This window comes from Scleropages formosus, chromosome 5, assembly GCF_900964775.1.
Source record: "Scleropages formosus chromosome 5, fSclFor1.1, whole genome shotgun sequence".
Lineage (NCBI taxonomy): Eukaryota > Metazoa > Chordata > Actinopteri > Osteoglossiformes > Osteoglossidae > Scleropages > Scleropages formosus.
In genome coordinates this window covers 8,685,995-8,707,646 of record NC_041810.1, presented here as the reverse complement: position 1 = coordinate 8,707,646, position 21,652 = coordinate 8,685,995, and the positions used below count along the sequence as shown (strand labels likewise).

At 39.5% G+C, this 21,652-nt stretch overlaps 1 protein-coding gene across 1 annotated transcript; it reads left to right on the top strand.

Annotated features, from left to right (window-relative positions):
• The first annotated feature begins 3,239 nt into the window (after positions 1-3,239).
• On the top strand, positions 3,240-19,633 carry mcm10 (minichromosome maintenance 10 replication initiation factor). The gene is made up of 19 exons (XM_018748095.1): positions 3,240-3,285; positions 5,179-5,222; positions 5,528-5,776; positions 5,970-6,107; positions 7,450-7,642; positions 7,862-8,027; positions 8,404-8,571; positions 9,182-9,298; positions 10,085-10,284; positions 11,313-11,407; positions 11,556-11,669; positions 13,045-13,162; positions 14,242-14,407; positions 15,804-15,936; positions 16,036-16,163; positions 17,025-17,138; positions 17,240-17,385; positions 17,482-17,524; positions 19,453-19,633. Exons 2-19 carry the CDS (start codon positions 5,216-5,218, stop codon positions 19,534-19,536), a joined length of 2,379 nt encoding a protein of 792 aa, XP_018603611.1. The 5' UTR covers positions 3,240-3,285; positions 5,179-5,215; the 3' UTR covers positions 19,537-19,633.
• Positions 19,634-21,652: the final 2,019 nt, after the last annotated feature.

Below are 21,652 nucleotides of genomic sequence, written 5' to 3'. Positions count from 1 at the left end.
ATACCTCAGTGCCTGCAACTTACCGTAATATAAAAGTATTACGGTATATAATATAAATAATATAATATAAAACTAATATAGTATAAAACTGAACTTAAAAACGGCACTAGCTAAAAATGTAATAATAATACACAACTGTCAACAAGAAGTTCTAAGCAGGTCATACCATCCTTACATACTTTGTAGTTTAAAACATATTTTAAAAGCCTTTCTCTTTTGTTTGTCATGAAAACAAAACAAAATGGGAGTAGAATTTAAGGAAGTATTCTGGGCCAAACTAACGCCTGAACCAAAACAAAAGAGTCAGCATGAAGTCTCTATGAAGTATGTATGATCAAAAGGAGGGTGTGTGTGTTCTGTGAAGATTTAGAAAAATAAACTATACCCTTTTCATTCTATGTACTGACTACACATAACTGTAACAAAAGGTGCTCAAATTTCAGAATGGCCTGAGAAAAAGTACTTAGTAATATTATTGGCCTTCAGAAGATAAACACCATGTAGAAATCTTCTCAGGCCTCATTGCAAAAAGTCCAATATCCAGCAAATTCTTTGTTCATTTCTGATCCATGATGAATGATACCATATTTTCAATACATAAATCAAATGAATAAGGTGCCTTGAATCTGCCAAAATAATTAATAATTTGCCTCTTTTTATTCACATTTCTATATCTGACACAAGAAGTTACACCTAGTTAGATCATAAATGCTAGAAAAAGGTTTTTTATACTTCTCATTAAAACTGTAGGCATAATTTCATTTAAAAACCTGTCCAGATTACAGCTGTAAACTTAATGATGGTACAAAGATATGTTACAGATAAAAAAAAAGAATACAGATGACTTAAGTACAGAATAGAGACAAGTGTATAACAATGAAGGAGAGAATGTTAAAATGAAATGACAAGAAAACTTCAATAGTAGTGAGAACGGTGGAAAAAACAGTACTGACTAAATGTACCATTCTTTACAGATACACGTAAGTATCAAAGATTAGCCTGAAATGCATCTCCATAGTTTGCATTTATCAACTGAACTGATGTTTTTTTCCAAAACGCCTTACAATGTTAAGCTATTTGCAATTAAATGATTTACAATTATTTACTCTGGGTAATATTACTGGAGCAATTTAGTGAGTACCTGAGTACTTTAGTAAAGGGTACTACGGCTGGAGGTGGGATTCAAACCTGTGACCTTTTGGTTCAAAGGCAGCAGCTCTAGTACAGGAAGCAATAAATGTACCTTGGTATTACCCAGCTGTGCATTCCAGGTTAGTACAAGCACTGCAGAAAATGTAAAGAAATTACACATGAGTAACAATTTTAAAAGTTCAGGCCAAATAAGAATCTGCACTAATTGAACTTCCAGAGGACTAAGAACTGGAAGTATGGCTATACTGTAGAGTGACAGTGTGGTGTTGGGGTTGCTTGTTGAATCAAGAAGAAAGTTTTGGGGAAGAAACTGTTCAGGTGCTGGTTATTTCTCTTTTTGAAGGAGCTATAGTCCGTTTGCCCATTGCAGGGTTGCAGTGTTTATGTATAGCAAAAGCATATACACCCTGAACTAGGCCTGAAGTGTTTTCCTAGTGTCTGCAAATAGTGATGAGCTCTCATTTATGTGTTCTACAATTTTACACATTTTTATCTCTGTAGTGGGTAGGTTGAAACTGATGACCTTTACTGTTGATTTAATATCGAACACATTGTAGATTGCCCTTAGAGCAGACAGATTAAATGTCATTTATACTACATATCTTGACATGTACTTGGACGCATCATGTGTAATGTAACCTGGAGTCACTGGATGTTTTGGGTCTTTCAGCATCACACACCCTCAGCTTGGTCAACCCAACCAGGGTTAATCAGACCACAGCCAACTTCTGTATATCCATATCCATTTGAATCCATAGCTCTCTTCTCCTGATCCACAGTCATCTTCATGCCATTTTCCAGCCTCAGTAACAGCTTTCACAGCCTTCTCTCCTCCGACTGCCTGTGAAACCCAACATATTATAGACCTTCCAGCAACGCCCCAGCAGCCGACTTTGATGGATACACACCTTGGCCCCTCAGCCCTTTAGAAAGCACTGCTTTACCAGTTCTTCATACTTCACTCTGTTTCTTTCATTGTGTACTGGTTGCAATGTATTTACATATATTTACATATTTAATTCAAAAGCTATGTTTTCCAAATTTTTCAATTTTGCAACAAAAATCTTGGTGTGCAAAATGGCAGCCAGTCCAGTGCTTCTCTTCATTTGGAAAGCATTGCGCTTCATTTATCTGTTTATTCATTTAGATATTTACTCTTTGCTTATTTATCTTGCTGCTGACAGAGCCTTAGGGAGCTCCACAATGATGGGGGTGGATGGTGCCATGTTCACCTTAACGTACTCTATTAGTGAGGAAGGATTTGTACCAGTAAATAAGATGGGGACTGATGTCTAATTGAAACATTCTTAATAGCAGAGTATCAGGTTCAAGTGTTAAATGCTGGTGGAAAGTCCAGAAAAAGTGCTCTTGCATCGGTGAAAGGCTTGTCCACATGTTTTGAAACCAGATGTGTAAGTCTTACTACTGAATCTTCCGGGGTTATAATCACAGGACGTAGAGTGGTAAACCAAGACCTTTGTCTGAAGGCTCGGGTGCTGCTTCACTAACACAGGTGGGTAGAGCTGGAGCAGCACTAAACTAGGGTAGACCTGTCATTCCTTCGTAGGGCCCATGAATGTCTGCCAGCCTGGTGCACACAAGACTGCTGATGCTGCACCAACCAACCCACCTTTTCAACAACCTCCCATTCCCCTTCTCCATCATCATTTCTGAACAAGACTGAAGGCAAGCTGGAGATACTGAACTCACCAGGTGAGCTCACATCAGTCAAGGCAGGCTCACCTGGACTAACAACTCATTCTCTTTCTTCAAAGTACTGGTGTGTAACTTCAGTTTCTTTTCAATACCGCTTTCCCCAGCCCCCCGACACTTTCTGTGATCGAACAGCGCTATTAACTGGGAAGACAGTTACTTTCGGTTTTACGTGGACCCATAGCTGTTCTTAATGTGCCTGAACGTTTGGATAGTTTATTTTTCGTGACACGTTTAGTTCATTGAAAAAAATATTTTGAAAAATATTTAATGAAATGCTTAATCTATTTTAGAAAGAGAGCGTTTTAATTTTTAACTCGGAATTCCACAGTCATTACGGCGGACCTGTGGACACCTATATTACCGAGTGGGCCTTCAGATTGGCGCTAGATTTGGAAGTGCGTTGAAAAGAGAGGAACGGTAAGATCATGGGAAAAGGGAGAAAGTACACTATATATATATATATATATATATATAAAAATAAAGGGGCTTAAATAATTTTACTGAGTGTTTTTGTGTTAGGGACGTAGTGTCATTGTCCTTCAGTTATTAGGAAAACAACATGCCTGTGTGACTGAGTTAGTGAACATCTCGCTTCCGAGAGTGAGGCCAAGCAAGCGAAGCATTCTGATTCTCAAAATATAATAAGTACTGTGTGTGTAACTTGTGTACTTGCTTCGTTCTCCCTCTCTCTCACTTGACTTTCCTTAGTTATTTTCTGTTTCCTTGCCTTGTTGATTTCAACTTTTTATACAGCTGATTTACTTACTTAGCACTCATAATCGGATCCCACTCTCCTCCTCAGTGGACGCCTGAGTTTCAAACATGTGATCAATGTGGGCCCAGGCTTGCCTACTCAGTCAGTGTCTTGTTTACTTCACTTTAAATCACTTTTAAACACAACAGCTGCTCGTCCAGCACACACTGACTGACTGCACGCACTGCTGTGTTGCTGGTCGCTGTGGAGCCGTATGGCATGTAAATTATCCTGGATGGGCTGCCATGGCATGGCCGATACTTTCAGGAGAAACTTTTAATACTTTGCCTCACAGAGATCTTTTCGACATGAAGAACTCAACAAGCTCCACAGGAAACCTTCTGTGTCACTTTGCAGAGCCTGCAAATATTTATTGTGTTACAGACTGTGTGTAGTCTTCCTTACGCACCGGTGTGTGGCATTCGATTACCTAAGTTCGAGTCCTTGCGGCGGCACAAAGATCTGTAACTGAGATGAACTTGTTTCTTTCAGATGTGTATGAAAGCACAAAGAGATGTGACAATTAATTTGTGCTTATCGGCATTTATGTAAACTGTCCCTAGCAGTAAGAGAGTGTGTGTGTGTGTGTGTGTGTGATTTCAGACCTTCCCTGTTTCTACCCCCTCACCATTATTTATATTTACATTTATTCCTTAAACTGACACTTTTCTCCGAAGCGACGTACATCTCAGAGAAAATACGTGTTCATTACATTAGGAGAAAGAGACATAGTTGCAGACATGATTCTTAAGTAAACCTAGTTTGTTACTTTCCACTTGATGCACGTGATGTTCATCACACGAGTAGCTGCATAAAGCTGAGACAATATCCCTCACTATTTTCTGTAAATAGTACAAGGAAAACACAAGCGTTGTGCACAGCTCCACACATTCTCGCAATAATTTCAGTGAGTGGATTAATTGTTGTTATATTGTATTTCTGTAAGGACCTAAAGAGCCAGGTTTGTAGCCATCCTCTGGCTGTAGGACCCTTGAGAGAAATATGAGTTAATTAATGCATCTACATTTATCTGGTGCTTTTCTCCAAAGCAACTTAGTGTTAAGCTGCTTACCCAGCTTAATAAATGGGTAAATGAAATTTTACAGACGCAATTTAGTGTAAATACCGTCAGTGTGACATTCTCTCTTGTTACCTTCCACTTCTTTTAATGAAAGTAAAATGATTGTATATCGGTAAGATATGCTGCTGTACTGAATTTATAAGCTTGTTGTATGGGGCATATATAAGCCATTGTGGTGATATTGCATGCATGCGTGTGTGTGTGTTTACCCGTCTTTCCTCCCCTCTGGTTTTATGTGATGCTGTTACATAATGGATGACTCTGCAAAAGCACTCTGAAAAGCTGCTTTGTAAGGAACTGTAAAATAAAGATTACAAATGTCTTTTCATAAGCAGCTTACCATCTGAAATTCACTGCTAATATAGGTGTAGTTATTTTTATGGCACATACATTGTCACGTTTAGTGTCTTGTAGAGTGATTCCATGTGTACCTTGACGTGTTAGTGCTCAATTTTTCTCGCTTTTATTTTCACAGGTATTGCAGCTGTATTGCAGTTTATGGTCGTTGAGAAATGGAAGGTATGATGCCTCTGATTCGTAAGAACAGTCATACCTTTTTCTGTGACCTTCCTTCTGCTTTGGTAGATATTGGCACTGGTTCAGTGCTGTGTCTCATTGCTGAGAAATCTTCTTTATAAGATGCTTTTCTCCAAAGCGACGTACATCTCATAGAAATGTAAGATGGTGATTCTTGTCACAGTTGTGCAAGTCACATCCCACTATAACAAACATTTGCAACATTGTATAAGTAACTGTGATCTATTCTTAAAACCTCATCCTTGTGGGTTTCTTTTGTTCCGAACTCTGAGGTCTTTCTGTTACAGGTGAAGATGACTTGGACATCTTGACCTGCCTCTTGGCAGAGAACCACACGCAGGTTTCAGGTCTCGAGTCCTTCAGCGGCAGTGATGAGGACCAAGGTGTAAATGGAGGAGTACACGCTGAGAGAAGAGAACACTGCCCTGGCTTCTCTGTGGATTCAGATAGCATGAAGGACCAGGGCAGTGAGCTAGTCCAGACCTTAGACCAAAAAGCCAGTGATAATCGGGGCAAATTTAAAGCAGATTTAGAAGGTAATACTGCAGAGGGCATTGTAGCTATAACTGATGATTGTTAAAATTGAAGGAGCTCAGCAGCCAGTGAAGCTGGTTTATTTTCACATTAATACTCTGCCCCTTTGACAGTAGTAAATTTGATTTGTGTTACTCTTTGTTCTTTTTCTCTTCCCTCTCTCATAACGCATTCACTGGTGGTGTGGCTCTGTAGCTGAGCTGCAGTTCATGCAAGAGCACATGCAGAAGTTGCAACAGCAGTTGGAGGCTTCTTACTATGCGAAAGCAGCTGCCCAGTTGCCACAAGATCAGTCTTCCATGCAGGAAGCCCCAAGACATGAGCGAGCCACACGTAAGACATGAAATGCAACTTATTTGAAGGACAGTGGTCTTTGTTCAGTGCTCTAATCAGTGCTTTCGGATTTTGAGTATGGTGTACACTGCAGCCTGCTCGATGTGCGAGTTTCAAACTTGAACCCAATGAGACACTGCTTTAACACTTTGCTACATGTTAAACTGTGAAGCATCCTTCAGTTCTTTACTCCATGTTTATAAAAGTGTGCTCTGAATTTATGCTTTGATTTGGCTTTAATCATCGTTATGAAATGGATTTTACACAGACAGTCCTACACCCCCCTTAAGGAGAAATGATCCAGGAAAGGCGCAGGATTCATCCCCTGCATTTTCTTCTCGTCTGAGTAACATGGATCCATTAAGAAAGGGGCAGAGAGTCAGTCATCAGCCCAGAGTTCAAACTGGTTGGTAGCATAAATAGAAAAGTATTCTGACTGGATGGAAATTGGCATACTTTTGGCCTGCAGATTGTAATCAGAGTTTCCAAAAACTGCTGTTTCATATGTTGAAACACATTGTGGAGAATGGATTTTTTTGTGTGAATATCTAAACAAACTGGACTATTCTTGTGACTGTAAGTTTTTATTCGGTGTCTGTCAGTTTTGCATTTGAGTTCAGGTGGTGTTTGTTCAGTCCCCTAGGTGGATTTCCTCCTACCGTTTCAGCTTTCTTGAGTAACACTCGTGGACTGCAGCTATATCATGCTGTTTTTGGTCATTGTCCTGTTACATGCTCCAATTAAAGCAAGACTGTTCTGGTCCCCTTTGACCCCAAAACCCTTTTTCATATTCTTTTTTTTTTTTTTTTTTTTTTTGTGTGTGTGTTCTTCCCCACCAGCCTAAAGATGCTTACCTTAAGGTGCTTCCATAAAATTGCCCAGCTGTATAAATGGGTACATAATAATTATAAGTTTCTTAACATTGTAAGTTACATTACATTTATTAATTTAGCTGATGCTTTCCTCCAAAGCAACTTACAATGTTAAAGTTACAAGCTTACAATTATTTACCTATTTATATAGCTGGGTAATTTTCCTGGAGCAATTTAGGGTAAGTGCCTTCCCCAAGGGTACTACAGCCAGAGGTGTGGATTGAACCTGTAACCTTTGGGGCCAAAGACAGTAACGCTAACCACTATGCTACCAGCTGTCCCCCGGTTGCTTAGAAGAACAAAAAAAGTCTCATCTTAATGAATAAATGTGGGCTTTAGTAGTTTTTCAAATCCTCCTCAAGAGCAATAGGACTCTTTGTGCAGAGGGTGATGTACACAGGATGTGTTCATTAATTGTTTTACCATGTTGAATAATTACAAGTGTTTTTGTCCCCCCACATTTTGGTCAGAGTCCAAGGGCCAGGCACAACAGAGTGTGTGCAGCAAGCTGTCTCAGTCAACAGGGAAAGCAAGTGCCCTCCAGCATTCCCTGCCTTCAACATCTACAGTGGAGGTGGCACTGACCACTCTAAAGCAAGCTACACCCTATCAACATTCTTTACAGGATGTAGCTGTAGAAAAGTTTTCTGGCCTCAGGATCAGGTATTGTTTAACGGCTTGCTTACTTTATTCTGGATGCTTCATATAATCTTCGCTATAAAAGAGTTAAGCAAATCATGCATTTTGAAAAATTACGGTACCTGTTTGTATCAAATGGAAAATTAAATGCTGTAATGTTGCAGAACCTTTATTTAAAAATGAAATAACAAGAAAAATAAATAAATAAAAGCTGTTCTAACCTTGGATGGTGTTGCCTAATAGGAAGCCCCTCGTGTCTTCCATTGAAATGGAGAGAAAGATGGAGAACCGCAGACTGATACGGCTGTCACAGTTGCCTGAGAGGCTCGCTCGAGAGAAGTTGGAGGAGAGCGACTGGGTCACATTTGCTGTAGTTGTTAGCAAAATCACCCCACAGAGTAACAGCAGTGTGAGTTTTTCTGCTGAACACATCCCATTATACAGGCTCGACACAAAGTTTATTGGTTGTTGTAATTTTGAGTGGTTAAGATGACTATTACAGCTGTTTATATGTTGTGTGACGGGGTTATGTTTAAGAATTGAAATACGTGTAATTCTGTGCATTCTCATTTTAAAGAGGGAGGGAAGTGGCAAAGAAAGTAGATGTTGGTGATCTTTAATTTTTGGTGATTTTTCCTTTCATGTAAAAAAAAAAAAAAAAAAAAAAATCCTCTAGGTTCCAAGTCAGTACTTCATGACAGTTCCTTTTGAAAGCAATCCCCTCTGCACCCAACCTAACATCTTTTATTTCATAGTCTTAACAAGCCAGTGGTCCTTTTTTGCAGGGCAAGACTTTCAGTATTTGGAAGCTGAATGATCTCAGAGACCTCGACGTATATATATCCCTCTTCCTGTTTGGGGAGGTACACAAAGAGCACTGGAAGACTGATCCAGGCACTTTGATTGGCCTCCTTAACCCAAATCCAATGAAGCCCAAGGAAGGTTCTAATACGGTATGTTTTTGGAGACATTGTTTTCTTGGTGTCACTAGCATAGCTGCATACAACCATTTAGCGAAGTAGACTTCACAGGTGAGTTATTGTAATGGTACTTTTTAGTTATTTAAAGTTGTGTAAAGCTTGTTGGTCGACCTGCATCCAACTTGAACCTTTTGTCATTAACACCAAATTTCTACATTTATTCATCCCTTATTCTCAGGAGGCATGCAGTAATGAAGGAAAAGCACATATACAAATTAATCTGTAGCGAGGATTGCTTTATTTAATTCCAGTTATCTTTCTTCACTTCAGACAGTATAACTAAACACCTGTCTGTGAATAATTGGTTTTAAGTATTTTTGAAAACTAACCCCAACACACCACACATTTTCTTAGACATTACTTTCTGTGATTTAATTTTGAACTATAATAGAAACATAAAGGAAGAAAAAAAATAACGATGCTCATAATGGTAAACATGATAAAGAAAATACCATCAAGGCAATGTACCCATCTATGTTCACATATCACTTTTCCAGTTTAGTGTTGTGGTGTTTGTGAGCCGGCCCTGGGAATCATACTGGATGGTGCACATACTAAGGAATAAGGGATTCTGTACCCCTAGGTATGTCTGTCAGTAGATCATCCACAGAAGATCCTGGTTATGGGTATGGCCCAAGATTTTGGCACCTGTAAAGCTACCACGAAAAATGGAAACCCCTGCAGCCAGCTGGTTAATCTGGTTAGTCCAACACTGTGTCTTATTTAGGCCAGTATCATATTGCCTATTTCTGAACTACTAAAGACTCTCCATGTTGAGCCCAGTTTCCAGTAAAAATCTGAATGGGAAAAAATGCCTTTTGAATTTCTAACTCAAATGTTCCTATCCAGAGGACTCTCTTTTTTAAATTTTTTTTTATTTTATTTTAATTTTTAAATTAAATTGTACAGGATGTGTGAGAGTTGTGTGTATGTTATCAGGGTGAGCAGGCATTGTAATATAGAGAATGGCTTCAGGAACATAATGCTGAAGTCAAAATCAGTTGGACTGCAACATTGTTGAACCATTGAATTTTTATTCTGTTTTAAAATGTCTATAACTGAAACTCCTAGGCATTATTGACAATGACTTTTACACTATGCTTGCCACCGTGGGCAAAGACAGACGCACCTTGAGCAATAGGCTCGTCTAGTTGTGGTATTCCAAGGGGCATTTACTTGAGGTAGGTCAGTCAGTCATCTCAATATTGGACTGAATGATCTTGAGTGATGCTTTTCTTCCATTATATGGGCACTTCTTATTTTCAGTGTGTTGTTATTTTCTCAATGTGGTATTAGTTTATTTGATTAACTCTGACTTGTTGTATGTTCCTGTAGCTTTGTGCACTGTATTTTGGGATTAATAAAGGTTTTCTTTTATCCGTTAGCCTGGTGTTTGTGCTGTGACTCTTTAGCACAGATGTTTTTGTATGTAGACCTACAGTCTTTGTAACTCTCATGTCTAACGTGTTTGTGTCTGTTCCTGCAGTATGAGTGCCAGGTTTGCCAGTACCATATGAAGGCACAATACAAGAGAATGAGCTCCAAACGGATGGATTTGCAATCCAGTTTTTCTGGGAAGGTACCAAGAAAGGCCAGAGGAAAGGCAGCCATTGGGCTGAAGGAGCGTCTGTGTCACAGCGGATTTCATTATGGGGGTGTGTCCTCAGTGGCATGTTCTGCATCTCTGTGAGTAGCTCCTTCTCCGCGTGCTAATTTTACAACCAAAAGAGGAATGCTGTACTTCAGCTATGTCTTTCGTGTTTTTGAGAAGGTCATAAGTGTTAGTTAAGAGGTCTTGAATGTGGGATTTTTTTTTTTATATACATATGTCTTTATATAGTCTTAAGGTACCGGCGTTCCTGACAAAACCTCTGTCAGGTGAACCCTCCTAAGTAAATTTAAATAAATAATGGCATAGTGAAATGTGTTGTTTGTAACCTGAGGTTAGCTTTACCTAATGTTAGGACCTGGTAAGGGCAAGATAATCTTTTATGTCATCTCCTAACAAGTAAAATCTCCCCCCTCATGACTGTCACAATCCACACCTTAACAGTCCATTGCTTTGTCACTTTATTTGTTGGTTAGGGTTAGTAGATTGCAAAAGCTACAGCCAAGCAAGTTAACAATGTCAAGCTATGCTAAAATGAATACTGATTTAAAATTAAGCAAAAAATGTAATCTCCACAGTCTGCTGGCAGTAGGTGACTATTTCCACCCCTAAACTTGTGCAAGATTTGCCATTTTCATACCACTTGTACTTGATCTCCGTTTTCACCTTGTCTTCTTGCTGCCCACATTTGAATGATGAACCTCAGGGACTTCCCACACGTGATTAGACAGAATAAATTTAGTGAAAGGCACAAAATGTCCAAAGGTGAGACTAGAGCGGTAAACACTTGCGTGGTACCACACAACTTAATTCAACTCAACTGTTGTGTTTGTGTGTTTTATTACCATCTATTGGCTCTGTTGCTGAGCAGAGGTGGCACTTGCTTCACCACAGATAAAAGTCCACTCTTTTGCAAATGAGCAAGTGAAGAAAACATGCAGTGTTTGGTATTGGAAAAACTAAACTGAATCCAGCATATCAAAGGTGAAATCCTTTTTTAAAGGTCTTTTATAGTGAATTTAATATGTACATCCAGAATCCTACCAACTCAGATATTTCACTTAATTTAACTACTTATCCTTTTTTGTAAAACTAACTCATTTAGGTCCATTCCACTTAAAAAGAATCCAACGCAGACATCTTTGAGGAATCTGGTTGTGAGGGGATCAGAGCAGATAGTCAGCAAAGCAAAGCAACTTGGTAAGAGCAAATCCTGTTTTTTTTTATTTTTTTAAATTTTTTTAATTTGCTAACATTTTATAAACTGGAAAGGCCCCTTTCATGTGGTGGAGTTGGGCATCTTGTGAGTATCTTTTTTTCCCCCCTTTTTTTTGGTGCCTGTTCACAGCAATGAATTCAAATGACATCTCTGGTTGCTCTGATGACTTCAAAAATCTGCTGTCGTTGCCAACTCCAGGTGCCCTCAACCTGAAAAGACACTTGATACAGAGCAACTCCTCGGGTAAGGGGGTGCTCTATGTAGCGTATTATGTACACTGGTTCAGCTTAAGACACATCTGGGACAAAAAGTGTGTTCTTATTTCTATAATTCCAGTCACTTCTAATTCATTATTAAAACTGCATACATACGGATATCCCTCTATTTCTTTACAAGTTAGTTTCTGTTTAAACCTAAGATAAAACTGTAGTAAATACATACTTTGTAACACATCCATCCACCAGTCCATTACCAGTAGCTGCTTCTCCACTGTAGATTAATGGTGGTCCAGAGCCCATTTCATTAGCATGGAGCATGAGGTAGGGTGCATCATGGTCAGGAGACGGCAACCCATCACGTTGTAACACCTATTTTGTTCTTTATTAACTTCAGTCTGCATTAAATCAAATGTAGAAGTACTGAAAAGATGCACCTTCACAACCTCCTGTTCAGTTCTAACTGACAGATTCATCACATAAACATGTTCAATGTTTGTCAGCCTCAGGCCACTTTCAACTTTTATTCAGATGTTCTTTATGAGTTAGGTTCTTTTGAGATCTTAGATACAGCTGTAATCAACTTTCTATGCAAAACTTTGTTTTAACATTTGTATTAACTTTGAGTTGCATTTGCAGCTATTTCAAATGATTGAAAATAAAATGCCTTCTCGCCACACTCTCCTGATCATTGTTGATAGCTGATTGAATTATCCACTCAATTTCTGAATGTTGTGTTCACTTGTGATTTTTTTTTTTTTTTTTTTTTTTTTAATGCTCAGTCAGCAATAAGCTGTAAACACAGTGGAAGTGACTTTCACTGCCAACCAAATACTGGATGCAGAAATGCAAAAGTCTTTGTCTCTCCACAGCAGAGAGAAATTTGAGGAAACGGGGTCAATGAAGGAAATTTAAAAATAATAAAGTGGAAATTCAGAAATTCTTGACCGAAATGTTCGTAATGTCAGGAGCCAGTGTACAATAAAGTTGTCCTGAATTTATCAAGTGGAAATTACCTTTTGGCATAAATGGTTAAATCATTGCAAGCAGCTTATTAGATGAGCCAGATATTGTAAGTGGCCCTGGACAAAAGTATTGGATGCATCATAATTAATAACATCTATAATGAGCCACTGTTGTTGTGATGATATGTAATGCCCACTTTTGGACTAGTTGTACACTAGTGCAGGTAGTGCTCTGTCATTTGCAATATTACAAATTGTTTGTAATTATTATCTCTTATTACTGCAGCATTATGTGTGCGTGTGTGTGCGTGCACAACTGAAACAATGGCCCTATTTCAAACTTTTAATAGAATTTTATTTATTCTTCTAGAACTAGTGACTACACTGTAGCTGGTTGCCCTACTACTACTTGCAGCTTTGTGTCCTTTGTCTCATCAGGTTTGCCTGGACTAACAGGTACAGGGATTCAGTCCATCTCTGCTGCTCAGCTCATCAAACAACAGAAACATCAGCTGTTGGAGTCCAGGCATAGGAGGGCAGAGGAAGCCCAACACAGGTCTGTTCTATTCTTTGACCCATTGTTGGTAGTAGAATGCAATGCAAATTATTGTTCATTTATTGATTGCATTCTGTTGTGAAGACAGATACAGAGCACGTTGACAAGATTACACATTAGCAAATGACAAACCATCACATAAAGCACATTTGCAGACGATATTAATGTAGCCCTGTAGTGCTACTAGGTTGCGTGTTTAATTTTGAAGGTTTAAATAAAGCTTCATTAACTGGAGTCCTAGTTTGGTTGAAGCCCTACCACCATATGTTGGGTAGGCGAAATGGAGGGTGGCGCTACATTAAATTATGTATATTTAATATTTGCAAGGGCTTCTGTTCCAACGACCTCATCGTAAGTCAAAAACTATACTGTATTACAAAAACCATAAGGATAGACAGTACAAACAAGTATCATGCATGAATGCTGCATTGTGTACTGGGTCTTTATTATATTTTCTCTAATTGTACACATTCATGTTAAAATACTAATTTAGAAGAATTTAAATGTGGTACACAATTGTGGTTTCCATGCTGCACTATTAGTTTGACTTTTCTTCCTGAATCTGTTTTCTTTTGCTTTTTCTTTTTTGTATCACCGGAATGCTCACATTTTGATTCCATATAGTTGTGACAATTCCTATGAGAGCTCAGCTTGACTCGTTGAGCACTGTTTGCCTGATGTGACTTTACTGTCTTAACAGCTGTAGTGATATTATGCCTTATGATACTTGGTAATAGGGCAGCTGTCCTCATAAAGAAGGCATTATTATTAATAAACTTTAGAATGTTAATAATGGCTGTGTATTTTCTTGGGTCATTTTTGAGTGAATTCGGAAGATTATAAATAACAAGTTTCACAGCTGTTTGGGTGGCTCTTCAATGTACGTATTACGTTTTGATGAAGCAGTATGGATGTAAGGAGGGAGTGTGATACAGTGGAGGTGCCAAAGGCTACTGACATGGTGGCTGCTTTGGGTACTACTTTGCTTTGGTCTTTAAATTAGCTGATTTAAAATGACCTGTCACTTGGAGAACATGTGAAAGACTTGCCTACATCTCTTCGCTTATTGTGGTCTGCAGGTTCCTACAGACTGTTCCGGTGACCCAGATGCCAAAAGGAGTTAATCTAACCCCAAAACAGCAACATCTCACACCCAAACTGGGGCGTGGTTTCAGTGAGAGTGAGGATATTCTGTTTTTTGACCACGTGTCCTCCCCTGCGGCAGTGAGCCTGTCTGCTGCTAAGGTGTGTGAATATAAATAATGCTTCTGTTATTGAACTTTGAAATTAGAAAATTGAATACATACCACAAATATCCAAGAAAGATAATTTCAGTGGGGGCTGAATCTGCCCAAAAGATTGAAAGGGTAATTAGGCCAGTGCTCACAGTATTTCTTTTAAACTGGTGAAATTAAACCAGAGATGTGTTTAAGGCACAGTCCTTCTGCGGCATATGCAGAAATTAGCGAGACATACAAATAAGACATACGTGGTCATGTAATGATTATATACAACAATGAAAGTCATTGACTATAAGGACCTGTGAATATTAAGACAACAGATTTGACAGAGGGTATCTTTTAAATTGCAACACACTATTCTGACCATTAAAAATTGTTGCTAAAGTGACTTACAGTACATGGCTGTTCATGTGAACTTATACAAAATGGACATCAAGGTATCAAAGGTGGCACCAACTAAGATATAACGTAGAATATTACCTCTGACAACAGAAGTATAATGTGTAGAAGTTTGCTGTTTCTTCCAGCGAAACATCAAGAAAAACATGTAGCAAAGCATTTTTTTTGAGTTGTCACTTGTACATTTTGTGCCGCTAACCTCTCGCTCTCTGGTGTTAGTTGACGTTTACTGTACCTGTGTAAGATCCATGAAGTTATCACACTTGCACATAACTTCTAACATGGCAGCATCTACACAAAAAGTTTAGACTTTTTGCTGCTCTGAAATAATGAGGAAATACTGTTGTTGCATTTCTTTTGTATTTCTAGACATATATGTTTTGAAGGGCTTTTTTTAATTATCATGAATGTAACCTCTAAATAAATTTCACTACTTTTCTGTTACTAGATTAAGATTCTCCAAGAACTCGTATACATTTGCAGATGACTCAGTGACAACGTAATGGAGTACCATCCGCTTCTGTCCATAGTCTTGAAAAGTGTATCTATAGTGCTTGTAACTCACTGTCCTTCTGCTTGCTAGTCCAGCTCTTTCAAGCATTTGGGGGGGTTTTTGTGTTTAAAGTATAATAACCTGAGTGTCATCATTTGGACTTTCATTGAAAATTTGGGTTTGAGAAGGTGGGTTTTATAAATAGAGAATGATAATGGGTATTTTTTGGGTCCATTCTTGAGTGAACTTTCTGCTCTGAGAACAGATTATAATGGGAGTAGCTTCTTTGGTATCTGGATAGTCATGTTACTGGTTTTCACCTTACAAAGTGGCTTAAATAACAGGGTATGCAGTTTATGTATTTTTATTTTTTCTTTCCTTGATGTTTTATTCATTGCTGTAGTCTGTGCTCAGTCTGAGTCCTGCACTCTTTCTGTGTATATTTTCAGTAGCACTTGCACTTCTGTGTTGTATAGTTGTGGTAATAAGACTGACTCCTTGTCTTTAGTTAGCGGCCTTGAAGAAGCTGCAGGCAAAGGGAGCGGTCATCTCAAAGGAAGACCCAAATGCTGTTAAGCGCAAGAGGCCAAGCATCAGTGACATTGCTGGAAGAGTGGAAAAGAACCTTGCCTCGCATCAATGTGGGCTAAAGCCATTTAATCCATTACATTTCAATCTATGCTTCACTAATTAATCTCTAGGTTTTTGCATCATACTTTTGCATTATGCTATATGTGCAGGTGACTCGGAGGTGGACTTGGGTGAACCAGAGCTGAAGAGGCGTCGGGAGTACCTGGAATATTTGCAGTCTGATGATTTTCAGCAAATCCTCAATGCCAAGTCCAAACATTTAGAGTCACTACAAGCGGTGAGACTGGTCCTGTCTGATTTACAGAATATCAGTGTAAATACTTGTTGCATTTTTTTTTTAATTATCCAAAGCATTACCTTGCTTTAAAAATGTATATTTACGCATTTGGCACAGTTTTCTCCAAAGTTATGTATAAAAAAAAAAAAAAAAGTGCACTGCACAGGTACAAACACAAGGTTATTAAAGCTCTGCTTGTATGAGTCCACCATTTTTCCAAGTATACATAATTCAAGTAACTGTCTGTAGAAGTGATGTAAACATAGTAAGATGCGAAGACGAAAGTAAGTGATGGTAGAAAAACTAACTTGTGAAGTTGAAAGGAGAGTTTTGAGACCCTTCTCGAATGCTGGAAGGGATTCACCATTTCTGAGGGACAGAAGTTCTTTCCACGATATCAGGACCAAGACTAAGGCTTTCAGCAGGACACCCCTTGAGAGTGGGACACGTAGATGTGCAGAGGTCAGGGAACAGTGTTCCTGCTGGGTGTAGGGGCTGCTCAGGTTCTGTACATATCAAGGTAAAAATCCTTGGACTGTCTTGTGGGCTACAACAAGAGTCTTGAACTTGGAGTAGTAAGTTACAGGAGGCTAATAGAGAGAAGGCAAGAACGGGAGGTGCATGGCAACACCTTTACAGATGACACTCGAATCCAAATTGTGCCGTGAAAAGGCTTTATGTCAGAGGCTGGAAGGCCACACAGGACAGTGTAGCCATGTATGTGAACACCTTATTTGATGAATTTCTTACGTCCTGCACTTGCACACATACTTATTACACAGTGTGCAATTTGTAGTCCTATTTGTCTGATTGATATGATATTTGTTTCCTGTGGGTGTTCAACATTGCTCTTTATTGCAGGCAGAGGTTCAGATACAGAAAGAGTACTTTGACCCTCTTGTACAGAAAGAGCAGCTTGAGGAGAAGATGAGGAATATCCAGGAGATGAAATGCAGAGCTGTTACTTGTAAGACGGTGAGATGCTGATTTTGAAGATGGACAAAGTGTTTTGTGGCCTTCTATTAAAGTATGTTAAGTGACCTGGACAAGACTCTAAAACATGTTTGCTGTTGCAGTGTAAGTACACCTACTTCAAGCCCCTGGACAGGTGTGTGCAAGAGAAGCATGAGTACAGCTGGCACAATGCTGTTAAACGCTTCTTCAAGTGTCCTTGTGGACAAAGGTCAATTGCGTTGGACAAACTGCCACACAAGCACTGCAGGTTTGTGCCGCTTGTAGTCCCTGAGATGCTGGGTTATGTTTCCTCTCCCCAGTTTTGTCCTCATGTTTCTAATTTAAATTCTCTCTCATCTCACAGCAACTGTGGCCTTTTCAAGTGGGAGAGAGACGGCATGATCAAAGTAGGTTCCAACTCCTTCCCCTCTTTTCTTTCCCAAATGTGGCGTACATTTACCGTATGCTCACATCCTGTGCGTGATGTACCCTGCCTCGTGCCCAGTGCTATCTGTCGTGCGTGAGAACGGTTTAAGAAGCAGCTTAGAGATCCATGATCCATGATCCATGCTCTGCACTTTGAAACTCACTACTACTGAAATAGTCCTCAAATTTTTAATCCAGCTGTGTCAATTAATATTTGTAAATGAGGAAAAGATTGTTGTGTATGAAATATTACTGTATGTTTGATTTCTCCCCCACACAAACACACTAACATAATTGGTGCTACTTTTGTTGAACAAATGCTTTTTATCACTGGCTCAAAAATGTATTTTCCTGCAGCATGCAGATGTTTCAGCATGAAATTAAATAGATGTAACTGTCAGGAGTGGTGTAATGTACCTGACGTGATAAGTTGCCTTAAATAAAGGTGTCACCAAAACACAGTAATCTTTGTAAAAGAAGTGTCTGCAAAATGTGTAAATATAAATTTGATTTAGTGGCCAAATTTGTAATGACTGTTCATTACAAATAACTGAACAGCTGAAGCTGTGATTCAGTGACACTTCCCTCCTTCTACTAAATACGTGTGCAAAGCAATCCTCATCCCGGCTGTAAAATTCACTCCAACTATCTAGTTTTGTAAAATCTGTGCGTACAATTCCCCCCCCAAAAAAGTAATGTATTTCTGTAAATCCTTGTAAGTCAGACACAATTACCATTTCTTTCAATGGTCTGTATGCTTTCCTAAGCTTCAGAAGTGAAAGTGATGAACATTTACGCTAAAATATCATCAAATCCTGTTAAAATACACAGTTCTTTCCATAGTTAAAATTACTTAATGCATCACAAGGCAGTTTTTCTCTCCATTAATTACAGTATAATTCTGTATGGTTGTTTACCTGCTCTTGTTCACCTTTTTTGTAAACACTGGGAAATTGAGTGAAAAAGAAAATAAAATGGAAATCATTTTTCATTTGGGACCCCCCCTCCCACTTTACCTAACATGTTGCAATGGAGAATATGCCAAACAGTGATTCAACTGAACGAGTTTGGCCCCTTTAAGGGACAGAGGTAATAAATAATTTAATACTGGTAGAGGAGGTATTGTGACTGCAGCTCTATCGTTCGTGTAATTTCACCACAAGATAATTTCATTTTTTTTCTACGTAACTAAAACATTTTAAATTACCTCCTTTCACCATCTCTTCTGCTGATAAATGCAAGCTAGCTAACAACAAACATTTGCTGTTGTTAGTATTTATTGTGAGAGCAAAACACTTTGATGTTCCAAAATTAGCATAGAGAAATATGAATGAAAGGGTGTCAAAATGTAGGATTATTGTCGTATAGTAATATTTGGGTGTTTTTTGTTAAACTCAGTAACCTTTATTTGTAAATTGCTTTGGATGAGTTTTGTGGAATATGTGGAAAGTAGGAGATGTTGAATTAAATACAACAGAACACTTTTTTTCCATGTGTTCATATTCACATCATTTTGTATTATGGTGTAATAAAATATTTTTTAAACTTTATTCCATGACATGGCAAGTGGCATAGGAGCACTTACTTCAAAGGTGATATTTTCCACCCTGGAGGGAAGGGTACTTTAGCCATAACCTTTAAATTCCTAGCCTGGGTTGGCCAGTGTTTACCTCACAAGCCATTAAAATGTGTGTGTTGTGCTCCACTACACGTCCTATAAACTTATTTTTTGTGTAAAATCCTAATCTCCTCTGGCTTTTGCGAAAAAGTTGTCCAGTCTTTGAGTTGTAACTTTGATTGTTTCTGCAGGGCACAAAGAGATACCTGCAGACTGCATGGTTCTTGTATGACACAGAAAGATTTTTAAATGTCAAGAGTTCATGTGTCTTTTTGATTCATTGAATTCCAGGAGAAATCTGGCCCGAAGATTGGTGGTGAGCTGCTCTTACCACGGGGAGAGGAGCATCCTAAATTTCTCATGAGTATGAAGTGACAACCTTTCCAAGTCAGATGATGATAATCATGGTATTTTTTCCTGTCTGTTGTACAAGAGAAATGAAGAAATGTTACTGCTGTTGTACTGGAAGAAATTAGCCTCTTTTTTAACTTATCCAGTTGATATATCTTGATTTGTTCAACTTTTTAAAGTTCTTGACTTAATTAAAATGACTGTATGAATCAAACAGTGTTTGTCAATAAATGCAATTATTGTGAGCAGCCCCCCAACTGACCCACTCAGTCCTACAATTGTAAATATAGTTAATAAAACCACCACACAATGCCTTTGCATAAAATACATACCATAAATATGTGTATACAATCATATAAATACATTCCATGAAAGGGAGGCACCTCAAAGTACTGTCTACATAAAAACTTCTATCTTGCTACCAGGTCTTTGTTCCTGGTCTTAAAAAGATTCCTATAAAGTTCTGTAACAACTTCCAGCATCTAGGTAGTGTCTGTAAGGATCTCAGTCTACTTGGGCTAGTTGGCAGAATAGTGGTTACTGTGTCTACTTTTGGACCCAAAGGTCAAGGGTTTGAATCCCAGCCGTAGTACCCTCGAGCAGGGTACTTGCGCTGAATTGCTCCAGTTAAACTGGTAAATAATTGTTTGTAGTTTTGGAGAAAAGTGTCAGGTAAATGAAATGCTGATTCCTGAGAGGTGAAACCTCTCTCTTAGCAGGACTCTGAAACGTTTCTAAAAAAGAGCCATGCGCTTTTCATTTTCTTTCTTCTTCCTCCCACACTCCAAAGACATGCTGTTCAGGTTCCCCCATAGTGTGTGAGTGACAGAGGGAGAGTGTGTGTGTTCCACTGATGTATGGATGAGTGTCCCAGTGTAAGTCACCGTGGTGAATAAGGTGTGTGGGCTGATAACGCTACATAGAGTTCATTGGAAGTCGCTTTGGAGAAAAGCATCTGCTGAATAAATCTCTTGTCACCCTGGCACCAGTTAAAAGGGCTCCAGCCTGCTCCTCATGCAGTCGCATCAAGTTGACCTTTAGTTCCAAGGCTCTGTTATCAAACTCTCCTCCATTATTATGGTGAGAATTAACCTTTTCAGGATGCTTTTTGGAGCTGTAAATTCTCCTCCAAGACTTAGCTTTGCACCTCGCACAATACTGTGTTGCAACAGCCTGTATTTTCATCTTGGTGGATTCCCACCAGTCTCAGACCAAATAATAAGGATTTAAGTGCAGCCCCACTCACACACACACACTGACTGAAACCACTTGACTCAAGTGGGATCGCGGTCAGCCGGAGCCTAACCCGGCCACACAGGGCGCAAGGCTGGAGGGGAAGGGGACACACCCAGGACGGGACGCCAGTCCATCAGAGGGCACCCCAAGCAGGACTCATACCCCAGACCCACCGCAGAGCAGGCCTGGGCCAAACCCGCTGTGCCACCATGCGTTCCTGCAGCCCCATTGTAAAACAATAATAAAAAAGGTCTCTATATTCCATTAACACCAAGGCATTAATTCTCATTAATGACAGGGCCAACTACCAAGGCATCACACTTCTCAGCCTACCTAGGAAAGTATATGCCAGGGTGCTGGAGAGGAGGCTCTGGCCGATAGTTGAACCTCAGATTGAAGAGGAACAATGCGGATTCTGTCCTGGCCGTGTTACAGTGGACCAGCTTTCACCCTCTCACAGATAATTGAAGGGGCACGGGAGTTCGCTAATCCAGTCTACATGTGTTTTGTGGACTTGGAGAAGGGTTATGCCCGTGTTCCCCGGGAAATTCTGTGGGAGGTGCTTAGGGAGTATGGGGTAGCGGGGCCACTACTGCGGGCCATTCGACCTCTGTACAAACGGAGCAAAAGCTGTGCCCGCATACTCGGCGTTAAGTCAGGCCTGTTCAATGTAGGTGTTGGACTCCGCCAAGGTTGTGCCTTGTCTCCACTCCTGTTTGTGGTTTTCATGGACAGGATATCAAGGCGCATTCGAGGCCAGGAGGGCATTCTTTGTGGGAGTCGGAAGGTGACGTCTCTGCTTGTTGCGGATGATGTTGTCCTTTTGGCACCGTCACATGGATGCCTCCAGCATGCACTGGAACGGTTTGCAGCTGAGTGTGAAGCGGTTGGGATGAGGATCAGC